Source organism: Ammospiza caudacuta, chromosome 3 (genome assembly GCF_027887145.1).
Source record: "Ammospiza caudacuta isolate bAmmCau1 chromosome 3, bAmmCau1.pri, whole genome shotgun sequence".
Classification (NCBI taxonomy): domain Eukaryota; kingdom Metazoa; phylum Chordata; class Aves; order Passeriformes; family Passerellidae; genus Ammospiza; species Ammospiza caudacuta.
In genome coordinates, this window is record NC_080595.1 from 61,707,371 (window position 1) to 61,725,488 (window position 18,118).

Genomic DNA, 18,118 nt, shown 5'->3' on the forward strand with positions numbered 1-18,118 from the left:
ATTTTAGCTTAAAGAGACTTCTGTATGTTATGTAGGTTCTTAGATCTAAGTTCAGCCCTCACTCTCTCATAGGGGACACTTGTCCCAGGAGAAATTCATGTGGGTGGTGATGGAGGAAGAGAACACATCTCTTCTTGGTAAGCGTAGCTGGTGGCTGATGAAGGAAAACTCACGTACTCCATAGGGAGTTTCTGTTCCATGCTCTCTAGAAGACAGTAGGAAAATCAACTCAGAGGTCTCAGACAAGGAGGGAGTGAATGGAGAGGATAACTGGAGGTGATGAGAGATACACTATTAATACAAGTGGACAAGATAATATTTAGGAGTGAATTTGGGAATGCCATTACGGATGTTAATGGTGACAAAGCTTTTGTGTTTAATGAGCAGACAATGAGACAGTAGCAGTAAAAAGCTTCTGAGCCCTTTCCAGAGAAGTGCACAAGGTTAATGAGGCTTCCCTGACAACTTTCTGTCATTTGCAATGTTACAAAAAAATGGCCAAATATGATCATCAAGTGTGGATTTGTTTTTATTTTTGCACTTGGAAATCACATTCTCCATCTTCTAAGCTCACAAAGGAATTTTATTCTTCTTCTAAAGAGTTGCACTTTGAGTCACAGCATTAATCTGGGAATCCTAGCTCTCTGGATTGACCTGGGAGAAATGAATAAAATATAAATGTTTGGAGCTAGAAAAAGTCCAGCTTAATCATCCTTCAATCAGCAAGAATAACTGGAATGTGATGGAGCAAAGAATACACACTGTTCACAGGGAATAAGAATGTACCTCATAAACTTTTAAGAGATGATAACATCTCCTAACAGATGTCCTGTCACATCCATAAATGCTCACTTAAGAGCTCAGCATTGCAGAAAACCTTATCTGTCAACTGGTGCTCAGCTGCAAAAACCATCATCATCCACACAAGTCATAAGATAACAGCTCCAATGCCAATGTTCACAATTTGCTACTGCAGTAAGTAATTAAAAATAGAAGTGTACTGGTTTAATGAAGTACAATGCAGATGAGCAAACGAATGGAAAAGTGAGAGGTGATCTTACTGCTGGAAGGCAGCACAGCTTTCCTGAAACCTAACACAGGTGTAGTGTAGTTTTTATTCCCTTTCTATGTTAGCCCAGTAGAATAACCAATATACCAAAAGCCAGAGAGAAACAGCCACAGGTAGACAACAGCAAGGCATGGAATATTCTCCTGGAAAAGCTCTATATTTTAAATGCAGAACTGATACTTTGGCCAAATTCTGGACAAATCTCTCCCATTTCAGTTGAGTTTAAAGCAATACTCTACAGGCACTCAGATAAGCAGCAGCAATTTGTCCCATTTTTAAAGAGATGCTTACAGTAGCATCCTTCAGCAAATCACTAATTCTGTTTTAACATGGTTATTATAAAATTTTGACATCAAATAATTATCCTAGAAATTTTTGACATCATTCCATGCAAAGTGCTGAACAAATATATACTAAGTAGAGTGTCCATTCTCAGCTTCATAAATCCTTAGGCATAAGTCAGAAATCTGCTGTTCTCTTGACAAATACACAACCTGAAACTTGCCTACTAGATCCAGGCCTTCCAAATAATCTCTGCCAATGAAAGCCCTCCTTGCCTAAGGAGATGCTGGTTTGACTTTCCTTTTTCTCTTCTACTCCAACCACTAGTTAAACTGTAGAAATCTTTTGAAAGTGTTTATTTCCAGGTACAACTGCAGCTCTCAAGTGCTCCTGCACTCACATGTGGATCCCTATGCCGGGCCATAATATGCTGCATCTCCTCTCACTGCATCCCTGTGCAGCCTAACTGCAGCAAAACAGAGAGATTGAAAGACTAATTCCTGATTTTTTTTTTTTCACCTGGTACTCAAAAAAACAGGAATAAGCTGGTGAAAATATGGAATGAAAGTTTTTATGTCAATGAGTACATGAGAAAGAACTGGAAGTGAATATCCTTGCCTGTTTGTGCATGTCCACTAGCTCTAAACTCAGCATCTCACTCCTTCCAAGGATGAAGTGGAACACTTGGTATAAGAAGTTGCCTTTCCTTAAAGCAATGTTTGCTTTAATGGCACATTATTCTCATGTAAAAAATTAAAAATGGGAGAAGGGGAAAATTCGGCTTGTCCTGCCAGGTTTTTTTGGTGTAGTTTCTCTTTTTTTGTGAGTACCTTGACTATTTTATACAAAATGGGCTCATGAAATATATGTGGAAGAAAATGCTATTCACAGCTGAGCACCTGTGTGACTTTAGATGCCTTTACTTTTTAAAATCAGTCAACAAATCGTCACAGTTAAATAATTTACTATCTTCACTATTTTATACTACCCTGTTTCTTTTTTCATTGCTAGGCAACAATTTTATACCACCTTTCCAAGACAAACTGTTCTCTAAAAAATTTCGAAAGACTTATGTGATAACAAGACTTCTGCTGACAACCTCACAATTCTTGGGGCATTTACTCTCATAGCAACCCAATTCTCAAAACAATCCCATCTTCAGTCTGGATTAAGACCTTGTATACAGATGGAAATCATATGCAGAAAAGATAAGGACTATGTGTGCTAAAAATGTCATGTACCAGAGCTTAGTGAAGTCTTTCTGTGGGATCTTTCACTTCTCCCATTTCTAACCTCTTAGGCACTTAGGCTGAGACACATCCCACCTTAAATTTAGGCAACTCTACAAGGACATGCAAAAGCTAAAGCCTATCCATTATAAACTCTTCCTGTATTCCCTTTCCTACTGCTCTAGCTCCCTTGCAGTCAACAATATTTATATTTGACTTGCACTGGTAATAACTCATCACACAAGTTCTATGTAAATATGGCAATGGCAGTCACTGGAGGCAGGAAAAAGTCTACTATTTTCATTTTATAGGGTCTGGAAATAACCTACTTGAGTGGATGTCACCTATCAGTATCAGAAAAACAAAAAAAAAAAAGAGAAAGAGAGAAAAAGAAAAAGAGGATTTTACTTAAGAATTCTGTAATTCTGCACCCTTTGCTTCATTGCCATCCATGGCATTTGACATTTGTTTACTGATGTTGATCTCAGCAGTATAACTACATTAATTTCACTAAGCCTTGAGACGCTTTTGGTTTATATAAGACTTTATCTGCTGTCAGTACTACTATCTGTTACTATGCCATTACTAATTTACCTAGAGAAATTACATTGCTGTTGCTGTTTCCAAGACAGTTTTCAAAGTTATCCACAGATGTTTTTTTGAACTACAAAATGTGCTCTGATTTTTAAAACTATGTGTTACAGTTGATTACAGAAACATCCAAAGGGCACAATCAAAAAAGACTGAAAGGAATAACTTTATCTGAAAAAAAAACTTTATCACTGTGACAATTTAGCAAGTCCTGTGGTGGTCTATGGGCTACTCTCAAAGTGATACAAAAGTTCATGTTTAGCTAGGTTTCTCTCTTGTTTTGATAACTACTAATTGGAAATGGTTCTGACAAAGTCACTGTTGTTACAATGTCTGAAAAAGAGCAGAAGAGGATTTTTTGACAGAATACTGAAAAGTGCACAGATCTGGCACTGGGAAGCTGCAAAGCAAGGAAGGCTGACTTTTATAGGACATGAGTACCTATCATTATCTTAGCATTCCAGAAATTCAGATTTTGCACTTGGCCTGTGGCTTTTCCTGTTAACTTTCTTTTTTAATAACCAAAAAAGGTTGATTGCATGGAAGACTGGCCCCTTTCTGGTTACAATGAACAGGTTCTGGCTTTGGACGTTTCTAACCCACTAGTAGGGGAGGGGGTTGTGAAAAGCCTTTCTGTAATGTACTGTTTCTCACATTCTTTTCTCAAACATCTGATTCTGGATGGAATAAAGATGCTGAAAACATGCTAAACAAGCCCCACATCTGAGACAACATGATTTTGTTCTTAAAAAGAAATACCTTTGCATTAATTTCACTTGAACAGCACAGCACAGAGAAAACAATATATGTACATATTGACGTCCCCTCTGTCCATTCCTCCTTCCACATTTTTTAAAATTTTTTTTTGTTTTATCCAGGCCCTTAGCTCTACCTCTCCCATTAGTCTGCTCCTGTTGCTACACACCAGACCCTTCTCACCTTGTCCAAGCAGACATTCCCTGGACTCCCAGCACCAGCTCCAGAGCTCCTGCAGTCTGCCACTGCCTCTCCTCGCCTCCCTCACTCTTCTTCCTGCTCTCCCACTCACTGCTCTGTGACATGAACTCCTTTTGGACTCACTGGAGGGGAGAGGATGCTTAAAACTACCTGGGAGAGGGTTTCACTCCCCAGCATTACTCACCCCAGAAGCAGCCAAGGGAACCAAAAATTCAGTGAAAAAGGTGGGGAGTCAAAGAACAACATCTGCAGCTGGCATTGAAGTAAGTCAGACTCTTACTCATCCTATTCATAAATTTCCTGGTAAATTCACCCACCAGCCCAGTTTATTCTTTCTTCCTCTACTGTTCCAGATATTGTCAGTTTTTTCCATTTGTGCACTTCATCTATTATCTCCCTGAAATGTCTCTTCCAGCACATGTCAGGAACCTCATCCTTGTTCCTCTATAAATTCTCCTCTTATTTGCAGCATCTGCTTCCGCCCTGCCTCATGTATTGCACTTAGGGGCTGTGTCTCATTCCTCTCCTAGACTTCTTCACATTAACCCTCTGAAAATGGGGTTTACTGTACACTTTACCTCTTTACTTCACCCATAAAGAACACAGAGGTGAAAAACATGTACGTAGTCAGGCCAGATAGCTGCAGTGAATTGCCACAAAATTCACAGCTCACATACCTTGCCATACTTCTGTGCATAGGATCCTGTAAGCAGCGAATGAAAAACTATGATTGTTTCATCCAAATCCCAAACAAATACACGCTGAAAGCAGAATAGAGGAAAATATTATTGAACAAATAACATCACAGTCCCACCACCACACCACCCAGGGAGACTAAAAGTCAACTGAGTCTAGAAGTTGAACCAATACTTATTAACTGAGCAGGTTGTCTCTGAAAATCAGCAATAACAGTGTATCATGCATTGTAAAAAGTCAAAAGGCAGTAACTTTTTAACTCTTCAACTATGTCTTATTTGTTCTCTAAAAAGCTTTTCACAAAAGCTCTGTAATACAGATTTCAGAAATGTGATTGGGGGTCAAACATAATTGTTATGGATAAACAGAACTTTCAGATATTTCTCTGCAAGTCTTACTGATTCAAGATTCTTCTTATTTCTACTGTGTAACTAAAATCTTGGGTAAAAGTGCTCTTTGCCACTGCCATATAGAATTTAAATAATAATGAAGGATAAACCAGTTTATTTTAACTCAGTTTCATTCACACAATTTTGCTTGTTTTGATTCTCACTGGTAAAAATAATGAAGAAAAAAGCCCAACCAACCAAAAGAAACCCTGAAATGTAAGAAGTTAGTGTTTTCACTGGAAAAATCAAATCCTTTGAAGAGCAAAAAAAAAAAAAAAAAAAAAAAAAGTAAGTTTCTGTAGAAAAGCAACGGCATTTACACTCAGTTCCCAACCCTGCAGCCCACCCTGCTACCCCGGGAGAGGCCCTTGGTCAGCCAAGTCCCAGCAACAATTTTGTCTTGTGCTGTGTGCAGGGCTGGTCAGTGAGGGCAGGGCAGTGGGGCAGGCCAGGGCTGCTGGCTCCCAGCGCCGCTCTGGTGGCAGCAGGGGACACAGAGCCCTGGCAGGCAGCACAGCCTGGTGCCCCTGGTGCCACAGCTGGAGTGTCACACACACACACAGGCACTCTGCTTCCTCCTGCTGCTCCTGCCACTGCAAGGCACAGCCATAACTTCACTGAGGTAAGCTGCCTCACTGAGATCTGCTGATAGAACTTACAAACACAAGCACAAACTGGTGCCTAAGTATTTCAAAGGCTATGGCCAGGTGATCCTGGATATTCCATTGTGTCCATAAATACATGTAATTAAGCGGAGAGATACAGTTGAGATTTCCTGTTTCAAAAACTAAAAGAAAATGTGGCACTTTTGAGTACAGGCTTGTGGTTCTATTGCACAAGAAAGTGACAGATATGTAATGCAGAACAGTAAAGTCTCACTGTGCATGCAGATTAAAGCAGCTACTACTCTCTGTTACATTCAGTTAGCAAGACTGAGTCCATAATGTCTTTAAAATGCTTTAAGCTATTTTCACAGCTGCAGCATTCAGAATTTACACTTCATCAGAAGAAACTTCCACATTAACATTCATCAGTTACCACAGACATACCTCCAAGTCACTGTCCGGAGGGGGTGATGGATTATTCTTCCGCCCTCTACCCCGAGACTTTGACCCAGAACTCCTACATGTTCTCTCATCAAGATCTTTGATTGGCGTGGAGGGGCTCTGCACTGTGTCAAACTCTCCTGTAGAGGTAACCATTCATGCCAAAATTAGTGCTGGATTTTTAAATAATCAACTTTTTTCACTCAAAGTTCAACATGTCTGTATGCCAATGACAAGAGACATGTAAAAATGTTGTATAAAAAGAATGATAATGGGGCTTGTCTTATGTAGATGGGATCAGCAGATGCCACACACACACTTTTGGATTTACCAACAAAACACTATAAAACCTCAGCAGAACAAGACAAAAATTAAAATGACACATACACATGTGCATATACACAAATACATGAGCCTAGGCAAAATATCAATATATCCAAGACAGGGGTATTTTAGAAGTCATACTAATGGTTTCTCAAAACATGAAATGCTTTTTAATTAAAGCAGTTAATTTCCCATGTTTTCAGTTCAGCTAGACTTATTTCCAAGTCTTGCTTTACTTTTACCAGAACACACTTTGGCACTAATCCATGATCCAGAACAGCCAGGCAGCCTCCAGTTTCACGTCCTCCTTCCATGTCACCTGCTCGTTAGTAAAGTTCACTTTTTTCCTTCACCATACCTCAGCCCATAAATTGTCAGAGGAAAGTCATAATATTAAATGCAATATTCCAGTTAGTACCTGAAAGAGCATGAAGTAGTGCTTGCTGTGTTCTGATTGTCTTTCTCTAAGCATGAGGCACTGTGGGCTGTCACAGAGATGTGCTGGGAGGGCCTTTGGCCTGGTATGGCATAGCTCATCTTAACCACACTCAAGTCCATCCCTGAATTACTCATTTAATGAAGCTTAGCATCTGCAGCTTTCAAAACTTCTAGCAGTAAATGCAGTTTGGCTAGGTTCCCAAGTGCTAAATGACAAAAAAACCTCCTTCTTAATTTATCCTATTAATAATGATTTGATTTTTCTCCAGAAGAGGAGGAAAGGGTACAGCTTTGATCTGACATTTAGTACAGATTTTGATTCAAGAGCATCCTTGAGCTGCCTGTAATTGAGCATTCCTGGGCCACAGGTAATATTTGTTAAAAGTGCTCATGATGGCAACTATGCAGAATAAATTAACTCTTGGTACAAATATTTCCCAAAAGTCATCTATGATGCATCTGTTTTTGAGTTGGAATCTAATTTTTTTTTTTTTTCATTTTTACTAAAGAGCATCACCAAGTGTCCAGCAGGTGAAGGAGACTGATTTTTCTTCTCTCTTCTGAACTTGCAAGACTACATCTGGAAAAATGTGCAATTTTGGGTCCCCAAGTAGAAGAATGATATTGTCAAACTGGAGTTAGTCCAGGTGAGGGTCACCATGACAGTGAAGGGGGCTGAGCATTAGTAAAAGAGGTTAAATGACTTTTCATAGAGATATGCAGAGAAAGGACGAGACACACAGGCAGAAATCCCTAAAGAATGGGGAGAGTAGACAGTTCTTGTTGACTACTCATTTCTATTCCTGGCATGGTGTTGATGTCAGCAAGGTCACAGCAGGCAGTGAAGCAATCAATAAGGATCACATTATCTTGGCTCTTCCCCATAAGAACAGCAAAATGTACTTGGGTAATTACAAATGTACAAGAAGCATCCAAATCAGAATCCCTGTGCAGCAAAAACCTACAATGGCTCCAAAATAAGTTATGAGTGTGCAAGAGCTCTGTGCAAAAATAGTTTCCTAGGTTTTTCTGATCGAGTGGAAAAAATGTACAAAATCAAACCCCCAGGAAGAAAAAGCAAAAACTAAGAAAGTGAAGATGAATGTTTACATTCTTACCACAAAAATCTTCTTATTTATAACACTTCAACACATTACAACAAAATCAAGACTCATTTCCACAGTAATGTATTCAAACATCTGTTCTCAATGACTGTGTTTATTCTAATCTACCAAAAATAAAATATAAAAAAACCTCCTCTTCTAAATCTTCTCTGAAATTACCCAACAACTGAAGTAAATAAATCAAATTTTCATTTAACATTAGCCATTACCAATTGCTCTAGGCTTCTGCTTGGGACAATGCTGTACAGGATTGCATAATTATCTATTAATCAGTACTGTAACTAATCGCTGTTCCTTGTAAAATCTAGATATTTAAAGCCAACTTTATTTCATTACACTAATCTCTAAATCAGAATGAGCAGCTGTCTCTTACTTGAATGCAAGTTATGCATCTATTTTAGAACTGCAGAAGTCAGTGGTGCTTGTTTTTTTAAACAACTGTAGGCTTAATTGCTTGATTTGCTTTTTACCTACAGCAGTCTAAAGGAGAAACTGCACTTTTCTTATCCTCTGTTTGCTTTAGAAATGAGGTCACTGCTGACAAAATGAAAACTTATTAAAAATTCAGCTCTGTAACATAAAAGAATGTGAGAAATTCTGGTACCAAAGAGTATTGAAAACATTAACATCATGAAGAGCTCCTACTGCAGCTTATGATAGACAGAATTTTCATTACAATGCTTGAAATTTTTTAGCTTTCTCAATATTCAACACATGCCTAATAAATATACCTCATAGCCTCTTCCCACTGGGACTGTGAGCAGTGCCAGTGATCCAAGAGAACAGGAGGAAAATGTTAAAACCAGAATATTGAATGACCTATTTATCACAGATGTTCTTACACATCCAATACACTTGTCCAATATGAAGCTTTTCATGCTGTGGAGACCTTGCAGCAGCTCCCAATAGAGGACAGGGAATTACAGCACCAAGTTACAAAGGGAATTACACATTACAAATGGAGGTGGTCTTTCATATCCAGGACATTGTTTCACACCTCCAGTTCAGTGATGTGAACATCCCCTCCTCCTTGTTAAAACATGGTTCTATGACTTAAGAAGGAAAAAAAGAGTTTGTGCATAAAACTCTGAATAAAAACCTAATGCTGTCTCCCAGAGAAGCTGTGAAGGGTGACTTCCATGTGGGTACCAAATTAAGCTTTGCTGCATCCCAGTAATGGAATGGAAGCTAATATCCTGTGGTGATTTGCCTCCCCTGACCCTGGATATAGGATAGCAAGGTCCCTTCACAGGAAGCTTTTATCCAGGTCTATATTATCTGCTAGAGTTTTATTTGCCCCAGATTAAATGTACTCATGTATTCATCAAATACACTCAAGTGTACTTACGTCCTGAGACCTCACCTCCCAGTCCATCTGAGCTATCCTTGTTTGAGATGAAGTGCCCTGAGGGACACCTATTTATCTCACAAATACTCTGTGGTAATGAGTGCACTTTGAAAAATCTTAATATAAGGCAGGCTCAATGCAAGCTCAGAAGAGAAGTCCCTGGTTTAAGGAGCTGAGCATTACACAAATGTGGAATGGATGAATTTCTGAGCCCCTTCATACTTTCCTTATGGATAGACTTTTGTTACATATCCTTACCAGACGGAGCAGCCAGAAGACAGGTCCAACATTACAGGCCTGCTTTTTCATTTTTTTCTGAATTGTAGTGTGTTATTGCTTGTCATGAATAGCAGAAAGAGTAAAGTTTATTTCAATTTTCATCTCATTTTCTTTACAGAGTCAATAAATAAAATCGTAGCTGGTATTAACTCTTGATCTGATGGGGATTTATTATGCAAATGAGAAATCCTGTATGTGCAGATAGTACTAGAGGTTTGGATTAGACATTTGAACTAACAACTAGTAGAGATGCCAGAAGACTTAAGTGCCTTGCTGTGTTTAGTCTCAGGTTTTTGTTGGAATAAGTCTTAAGGACTTGTTTGACAGCAAGTGGACACGGTGAGTGCTACAGAACTGCAGTATGATCTATGATATCTGAAATTATCCCCAGACACTGCCCCTCACCGATGGAAATTTATTTTTACTGTGACACAGAAGGGCACAGGCATGTCATGCATTCACAAAGTGGGTGTTTCACTCTCAGCAGAGGGACACATGATTGCTGCAACACTCCACAGAAATAAGGAGCAGATGGGGGTGGATTTGTTAAACTCAGATGCTCAACCTACTTAACAAGAGAACAAGTTCATATGCTTAAACAATCCACAACCAAGAAAAACCTTTACTGTTTCACAGATGTGAAGCCTTCAATACTTTTCCAACACGTACAAACTATTTAAGATTCCTTTTTTTTTTGCCAATTCTATTTAATAGTAATGGTACTCGTAAAAATACATGATACATTTACACAGCATTTCTAGGAAACAGATACCTAGGGGAGAAACAACATGGGAAACTGTCTGATTTTTCTCAAAAAAGAATACGAAGGAATAACAAAGCAGCAAGTGAAAGTGCATAGGACATACACAGTCATCATACATGTAACTATTGAGTACACTCCATCTTCTTCTAAAATTTCTTTGCATAGGATTTGTGTCTGTTATAGATATCCTCCACCTGTTGAAATTTCACTTGATTTCACATTACCTTTAGGTTCTTCCTAGATTTGCATTCTGAAACTACTGAATAACATTGCACTTTTCATCAAAACTCATGGGAATATGTATCTCCAAGACTTCCATACCATATCCATATCCATATCCATATCCATATCCATATCCATATCCATATCCATATCCATATCCATATCCCATCCCAAACATACACCGACAAACATATGCACTGTTACATCTTAAAAATCAGCCTGAGGAAAACATCTGATAGGAAAACTTTCAACTAATTTAGTTAAAATTCCAGTATTTTTAGCAAATTTAAGCAATTCATATTATGTGTGAGCCCTTGCTTATACTTTTCTACGCAGTGTTTCCTTTGTACAAATTCATTACAATAATACATTAGTCTTTCTACTGTATTTTTCAATAAGTTGTTAGGAAGATCTATGCAATAAGGTGATTTTGTGACTAAAGCACAAATTCCTCCCCTATTCAGAGCCTAATCCAAAAGCCAGTTTCTTAGACTTTTTAGAAATGGCAGACACTGCCCACACTGCATGAGTGAAGATGGTGCCCTTGAAAGAGACTGCTCTGAGACTGCTGAAGAAAAATTAAAAACTGCCACTACCCTCCAGGGATGTCCTAGGAAAGCAAGCAGCAGGCTACTGTGCTGTGGTGGCTGTGCACAAGAGGGCAGGGCTGGGCAGGCAAAGGGAGCCGCCTCATGTCTCCAGATAATGCTCTCCTTGCAAATTCAACTATTCCAATACAATTTTTCTTTGTGGTGCTAATAACTAATTTCTTTATTCTTGGTTACTTAAATTAGTGAATTAGCAAGCATGCCTTGTACAAATTTGAACACATGTGCTTTTAAGTGAAAAATGGTATCTTGCTTTAAATTCTTCCCAGCAATAATTCAGAATGTGTAGGTGGAAACAGCACTGTTCTACTACCAGTGATACAGACAACCGTCTCAGTCTGCAAAAAGCTTTCTTTAATTAGCAAACAAACTGGACAGGTTTCCTAACTAACCAGTAAAATAGCTTATTTTGGGTGGTTTACATGACAAAGTTTCCTGAAAGGCACGAACATAAATATCAATATCCATGCAAGCTGAATATGGAAATCTTTATACAAACAGCAAATAAAATACAAAAAAACTGTTTTCACCTGAATGTAGATCTGTACCTGGTGGACTAGTCAAGCCAGGGAGAGAGTCCTGTAATTGGTAAGTTGATGATGATGAAGTGCCATCAGCCGTGTTGTTTGAGGTCATATATGCACCATATGTTGATGCTGAGTAATACTGTGCATACTGATTTTGGCCAAAAGCTGTGTATGAAGAATAATCCTGAAACAGCAGATGCAGCAGAGCACTCCATTAAGTACAGTAATGAGTGAATTCTTTCCCATTAAATATTTCTAAGCGTACAGTCATGTGACTTTTGCTAGGGTTTTGAAGGCTTCATTTAGCATTTTTTTTAAATTCAAAAATATTTAGTGTCTTTTAAATTAAAGATATTTACTAAAAGACTACAGGGAAGCTGCTGAAATATTTAAGTGCTAAAATATGTAATTAGGGTTCCAGTAAGAGTTTGATGATTTTCCACAGAAAATAGCATTAAACCACAGTGAGTCTCATTGAACATAACAGATCTAAATTAAAGTAACATGCTATCTCTGGAGTTATAGAAGTCATTTTGTAACTGGCAAAATAAAAATGGTTATATTCATACCTGTTGTGAACTACTGAAGTTTGTAGAATTTGAAACAGAATTGTTTGAATAAATAGTGGACGATGGTGTGAAACTAGAACCTAAAATTAAGAAATATAATTAACTCTGAGGACTTGTTTGTGAATCAAAATAAAACTCTAATTAGAATATTCCATGTTAAGATATAGATTAAACAGAACAAAAAAGCCACTTGTATTTTCCACTAGAAGTATAAAGCATTGTAATGAAAGTTCAAAAGAAATTAAATACTACTTTCACACACACAGGCATATGTTCCTCTCCACACCATGCAAGAAAGGTATCAGCAGTAAGTCATCTCACCAATTTAGAAAGATTTTTCAGTTTATTACATTCTCACCTCTCCTCAAATACTGTTTTTCTCTTTTGCCTTCATTTCTAATACTTTAGTGCTATGTTTGCAAAACCAGAACCTTTTCAAAAGACTATATCTGGGCATTTTTAATCAATCTGTAATGAGGCATGTCCTTGTTTTCAACATAAATCAGATGATTCATATTGCAGTTTGTAATATGCAGATTACCCATTGAATAAGGAGTTTAAAAATGATTCAAATAAAATAGGTTATCAGTGACCAGAGGGTAATCAATGAAGTATTAACTGAATAGCAAATCAAAGAATAAATATCAATTAAGGAGAAATTCTAAAAAATTATGTTAATCCAAGGAGAAACAAGTATCAAATTATGTCAGGAACATTATGCATCAAATTATACTCAGGAACATAAAAAACAAGGAGAAGAGATTTTTATATATTAGTAAATATAAAAAGTGCTTCCAGTCGTGTCACTAAAAAAATTAGTGCATTTCACTCCATTGAAAAATCCAAAAGAAGGCTCAAGTAGGGACCGCATTCCATGCCCAGATCTGAAGTAACAGATGATCAAAATGACAACACAGATGCCTATTAGCACAGGGAAGGAATAGTTAGCTTTAAATTTTAGAGGTGGCTACTCACCTGGCATCTGGTAGGAGTAGGGTGTTTGGCCTGGCTGTGGGGTGGAAAACCCTGGGCTGTAACTGAGGCACCCGCTCTGCAGAGGAGATTGGGTCTGCGAGAGCCCACTTTCCGTCTTGATGCCTGGCAACATTACACCCAAATCTGTGTAAGAAATTAATTTTCAACTGATTCTTTAAAATATTTTGCTACGGTTGGGAAAACAAAAAAAGAGAAAGCAAAACTGGCATTGCAGTCAGCACTGCTTTTATTAGTAGGCAAGGTGAATAAGAAGTGGTCAAATACCGTAGGTGGGCAGGCTGTAGGGCTGTCCTGTCTGTGAGTAGGCCGTGTACACCGCGGGCTGCTGCATTCCCGAATACTGCGCTTGGCCGGCATAGGCAGACATTGTTTGAGCTGCTGGTGTAGAAAGAATGTGCGGATAGGGCCTAAATATCAGGAAAAATAGCATTACTGTGGCAACAAATACTTTGTGTGTTGATTCAAGCAATAAAGTAAAGAAAAAGGTTTAAAGATGTCCAAAGGCAGTTCATTATTCTGCCAACTGCTCCTCTTCTGGGATTTATTCCATCCCGCACTGGAATAAGCTGAAAGACACTCTGTCCCACATTGCCCAAGGAACAGTGAATATTTTATGCTGTTCCATCACTACAATTTAATTCTTAAGCTATTGTGTCCACTTTTAGGTGGGCTGTGCCACTGCTGCATGTCTTTATATGGATTTAATATCTTTCAGTCAAAATCAGAACGCTTCAATTAGAAAAGCCTCCCCAGGTTTTTAATCCAGTGGAGGGAAACTTGGACTAGAAGAATAGAGGAAACACAGAGGTGAATGTTGAAGTTAGTACATTATGTCATCTGTGTAGGTTCTGCTTCAACAGACATGTAGCCTCTAGCTTCAATGGGCGATGGATCCTACCCGTGGAGAGCAGCATAAAAAATACTGACACCAGTACTTTGGTAACCAGATGGGCTTTAAATGTTCAGAAAATATGGGCTAGGAAAATAGAATGGAAATAAAAATGGTCTTTTATTTGTGAACACTGAGGTTTTATAGAGAGATTGAATAAAATCAAGTTTAAATTTTTTGCCCTCCAGAGTTGCAAAAATATACAGAGAAACATTTTTCTTGGATTGTTTTGTAAGTCAAGTAAGACTTTATGGACCAAGAGTTGAATAAACACACTCTGCAGAATTACGCTAACTGAAACCTGGCCATTAAAAGCCATGACTAAATTTCAGATTCCAATTTTTAATTTTTTTTTCCTTCTAATGAATTCAGTAGAGTTGGCAGCATTTACTATCAGAAAAGGATTACTCATTAATTTAGATGCCAAAAAATTGTAACAGTAGATTGAAAATTCTATTAAACCTTGTAATATATTTGGCCAAAAGAACCTAATACAGTTTGCCAAAACCTGTTCAAATTGGAATGATGGTTCTTACTTCAGGCACCTACTTTCTGTATTAATAAATTTTGGCTACTATCATAAGATTGCAAATTTATTTAAAAAAAAAACTTGAAAGAGCTTAATTAGCTCTTGAATCTTTAGATTCAATGTTTTCTCTGTACCAAAGTCACACTGATAGCTGTATCAAATAAACGGAAACAAACAGATGGCGTACTGGAATCAAGAACCCTTGTGCACAGGACAAGCAAACTAATATACTGCCAACTGCAGCAGTTTCATACATCTTTCGTGCTTCTTCCTAAAGTTCTCACTCCTAGATTTGTGTGATTGCCCAAGAGTCAGTTTCCCCCATCAAAAAAAAAAAGGCACGAAGAAATTTTTTATTTCTAACAACATCCGTTGGCTTAAAAATAATAAGATTAAAAGCTAATCCAATTTATTTGATTTTTAAATCTTATGATATCGGAGAGGGACAAGGAAAGGGTGGTTCATGATTGTGGAATGTTTGGAAGCGTTTGGCAATGCTGGCCTTGGACGGGTCAGGGACAGGGTTACCCCTCAGTATGCAACTTGTGCATGCAATTGTGATTTCTATATATAAACTGACTTCTCCAAAATATATCTGTATATATTCCCTGCACATGCTGTTAATATGCTGATGTCTGAGAATGCAACAGTCTGATTATTTTACTCCTGTTGTGCGCTGATATTCAAGGGTGTTTCTTGTGCAGCAACACTGCACAAAGCAGAATCTTACTCTGTAGACGCACGAGGAAAAAAAAGTTGGAGAGGGAGCCAGTACCGGAGTCAGTACCGTGGCTTAAGAATTTTCCTTTTTCTCTGTTTCTCCTGCTGAACACTTGTTTGCAACAAACCACAAAACTGCCCACAGCCAAGGTCTATGAAAGACTAGAAGAGGTGCAGACACTAACTTGGAGGGATATATCTGTGGAGAGTACTGGTGCGCTGATCTGGGACTGTAGCCACTACTTGTTATTACTGCAAAACAGAAAACAAGAGTACAGCAGTTAGAAACACCATGAGACCCACACAGCCACACAGTGTGAACTAAAGCAGGAACATTAACAGAGAAGCCTATTGAAATGGACAGCTTTTCAAGGAAGCAGATGTCACCAGTACCACAACATTAAAAAAAAAAAAATTTAAAAACTTCCAAATCTTTTGCTGTTGTGCAGAACTCTTTAGTTAGCCTGGGTGTGTCATGCTTTCTCAGCTTGACTAACATTTCTGAGTATATTGCAGAGGCATGTATTTCATACATCACCACACACTGTAGATCTTTCAGATTTGCAAGTTGTATTAAAAGGGGTAGTTAAAAACAATCTTGGGATCTAACATATTTCATGGGATTGAAGTAACATACACATACCTTTATAGTCTCACATTAACAAGAAGTTCAATTTTGGAAAATCATGTTTTATATGGTTGTGACTAATGTTAGTCAGCTTAGGTGACGGAAGATACTGGATTGAGCACTGGAAAGCAACTACCATTCTTTAAAAAGAGCACAAGTAGAATATAACCCCTAAAACCAGCATTTTTATTTTAAAGCATGTATAAACAGTCCTGTTCAGTAGCCATCCAAATTGTGTGTATCTATACTATTCACAGCTGCATTCTCCAAGAAAGCTAACAGAACAATAGTCATAACCCATTAAAATATCACCCAGAAGCAGCGCTCACACTGGATTAATTCCAAGTGTTTGGAAGTTTCCCTTTCCTTTAGCCATCTGTCTTGACTAAGACAGATGTATTCCAAATATATGTACTCTAAAGTGTTGAACCAATCCCTTCAGAGCAAATCCATACTGGGCAAACATACAGAGTGTCTTTATTAGGCCATCTGCTGTTCATTCACTTTTCAAAAGATTAAAGTAGTACACAATGAAGCACTGGAATTTCTTTAGTCTAATCAATCATAGTTGTACTTCAAAGTGTACCCTCTTCCTGAGTTATTCATAATGGTAGTAGAAATGAACATTCTGAATTTTATAAGTGACAAATAGGTTTAGGTTCCTAACTATTTTATGAAACATGATACATTTCTACATCCAGCCCTAATTAATGTCTCTCAGATCTACTGCTTTGAACACACAGACAACTTCATATTTTTAAAGATAGTTTAAATGCATTTAGAATGTATAGAACTTAAAAGGAAAATACAGTAGAAGAAAAACAATTAACTTCTTTTTAAAATGTGCAGTTATATATAGCTTGAAAGTAAATAATTGGATAATGACTTTTAAAATATGTGCCATTAGATTTCATAAAAGAGTTGCTGTTTGAAAAGATTTTGAGGGTTTGCCTGTAATGGAAATCTGCTAAATTTCATTTTGTGTAGATATTGTTTTTGAGGGTTTTTTTGAGAATGCCTTTCCCTGGTTTAGAGCAATCTGCTACATGTGCAGGCAGCTATTCCGAGAGTCAGACAAACCTATAGCTGTTTCTATCAATGTAACTGGTTCATAGAACTCCAAAGAATGCTCTTGGTTATTTCAGGGTTGATGAGTAATTAATCTTCCCTGTTGTAGCTCTGTGACCTTTCTAAAGACAAGCAATAGCAGCAGAGTGACCTTGGTGGTTCTCAGGGCAAGGAACTTTTGTGATCCATTATCGGCTTATCCGATCATTTCAGTCATTCTCTTCACTTTTTGTCTCATCATTTGCTGGATGAGAGCTCAATTAATTAATCACTTTGCTTAAAGCACATTTACCATGCCACTCCACCTTACGTAAACTACAAAAAAAAAAAAAAATTAATTACTATTAATTTAAATCATTTCAGCTATCAAAACCTAATAATTTTCAGCAAAAACTGTCCTGCCTGCCTTTTCATTCTTTCTGCATATACCTTATTTTTAAAATTCAGACAAGAAAATAAAATACTTTTGGAATGTCTCTGGTTTTAAATTTCCTTGTTTTTATCCCCAGTTTTCCCTGATGATCCAGTTGTAAGAAAGAGAAAGAGACAAGACTAAAAAATCCATTCTTTTCACTGTTTATGTGTAGCTTGTCCCTGCAATTTGTCCACTACAAACTGAGATGTTTGAGAAACATTTCAGGGTGTGAGGCCTATCAGAAGAGAACATTGTGACCGAGTGGAGCCCGCAGACCACACCTGTATCTCACAGATGAAACTGCTAATTCTAAGGGTTATCAAACTTCAACAGCTTTGGCTGCTGGATACCCTCCTGACATCCCTTCTCTGAGGACTGCTGGCAGTGGAGGAGATGATGGAGTCAGGTTCCC

At 37.9% G+C, this 18,118-nt stretch overlaps 1 protein-coding gene across 1 annotated transcript in view; it reads right to left on the reverse strand.

Moving 5' to 3' along the window:
- The window catches only part of EYA4 (EYA transcriptional coactivator and phosphatase 4), a 38,973-nt gene that overhangs the window by 17,362 nt on the left and 3,493 nt on the right, over positions 1–18,118 (reverse strand). The window contains exons 2-8 of the mRNA XM_058800863.1: positions 15,781–15,847; positions 13,722–13,864; positions 13,437–13,559; positions 12,462–12,541; positions 11,896–12,076; positions 6,263–6,396; positions 4,806–4,889 (exon numbers count right to left, since the gene is read on the reverse strand). Coding sequence (XP_058656846.1) covers positions 4,806–4,889; positions 6,263–6,396; positions 11,896–12,076; positions 12,462–12,541; positions 13,437–13,559; positions 13,722–13,864; positions 15,781–15,847 — 812 coding nt within the window. The remainder of the gene's footprint in view (positions 1–4,805; positions 4,890–6,262; positions 6,397–11,895; positions 12,077–12,461; positions 12,542–13,436; positions 13,560–13,721; positions 13,865–15,780; positions 15,848–18,118) is intronic.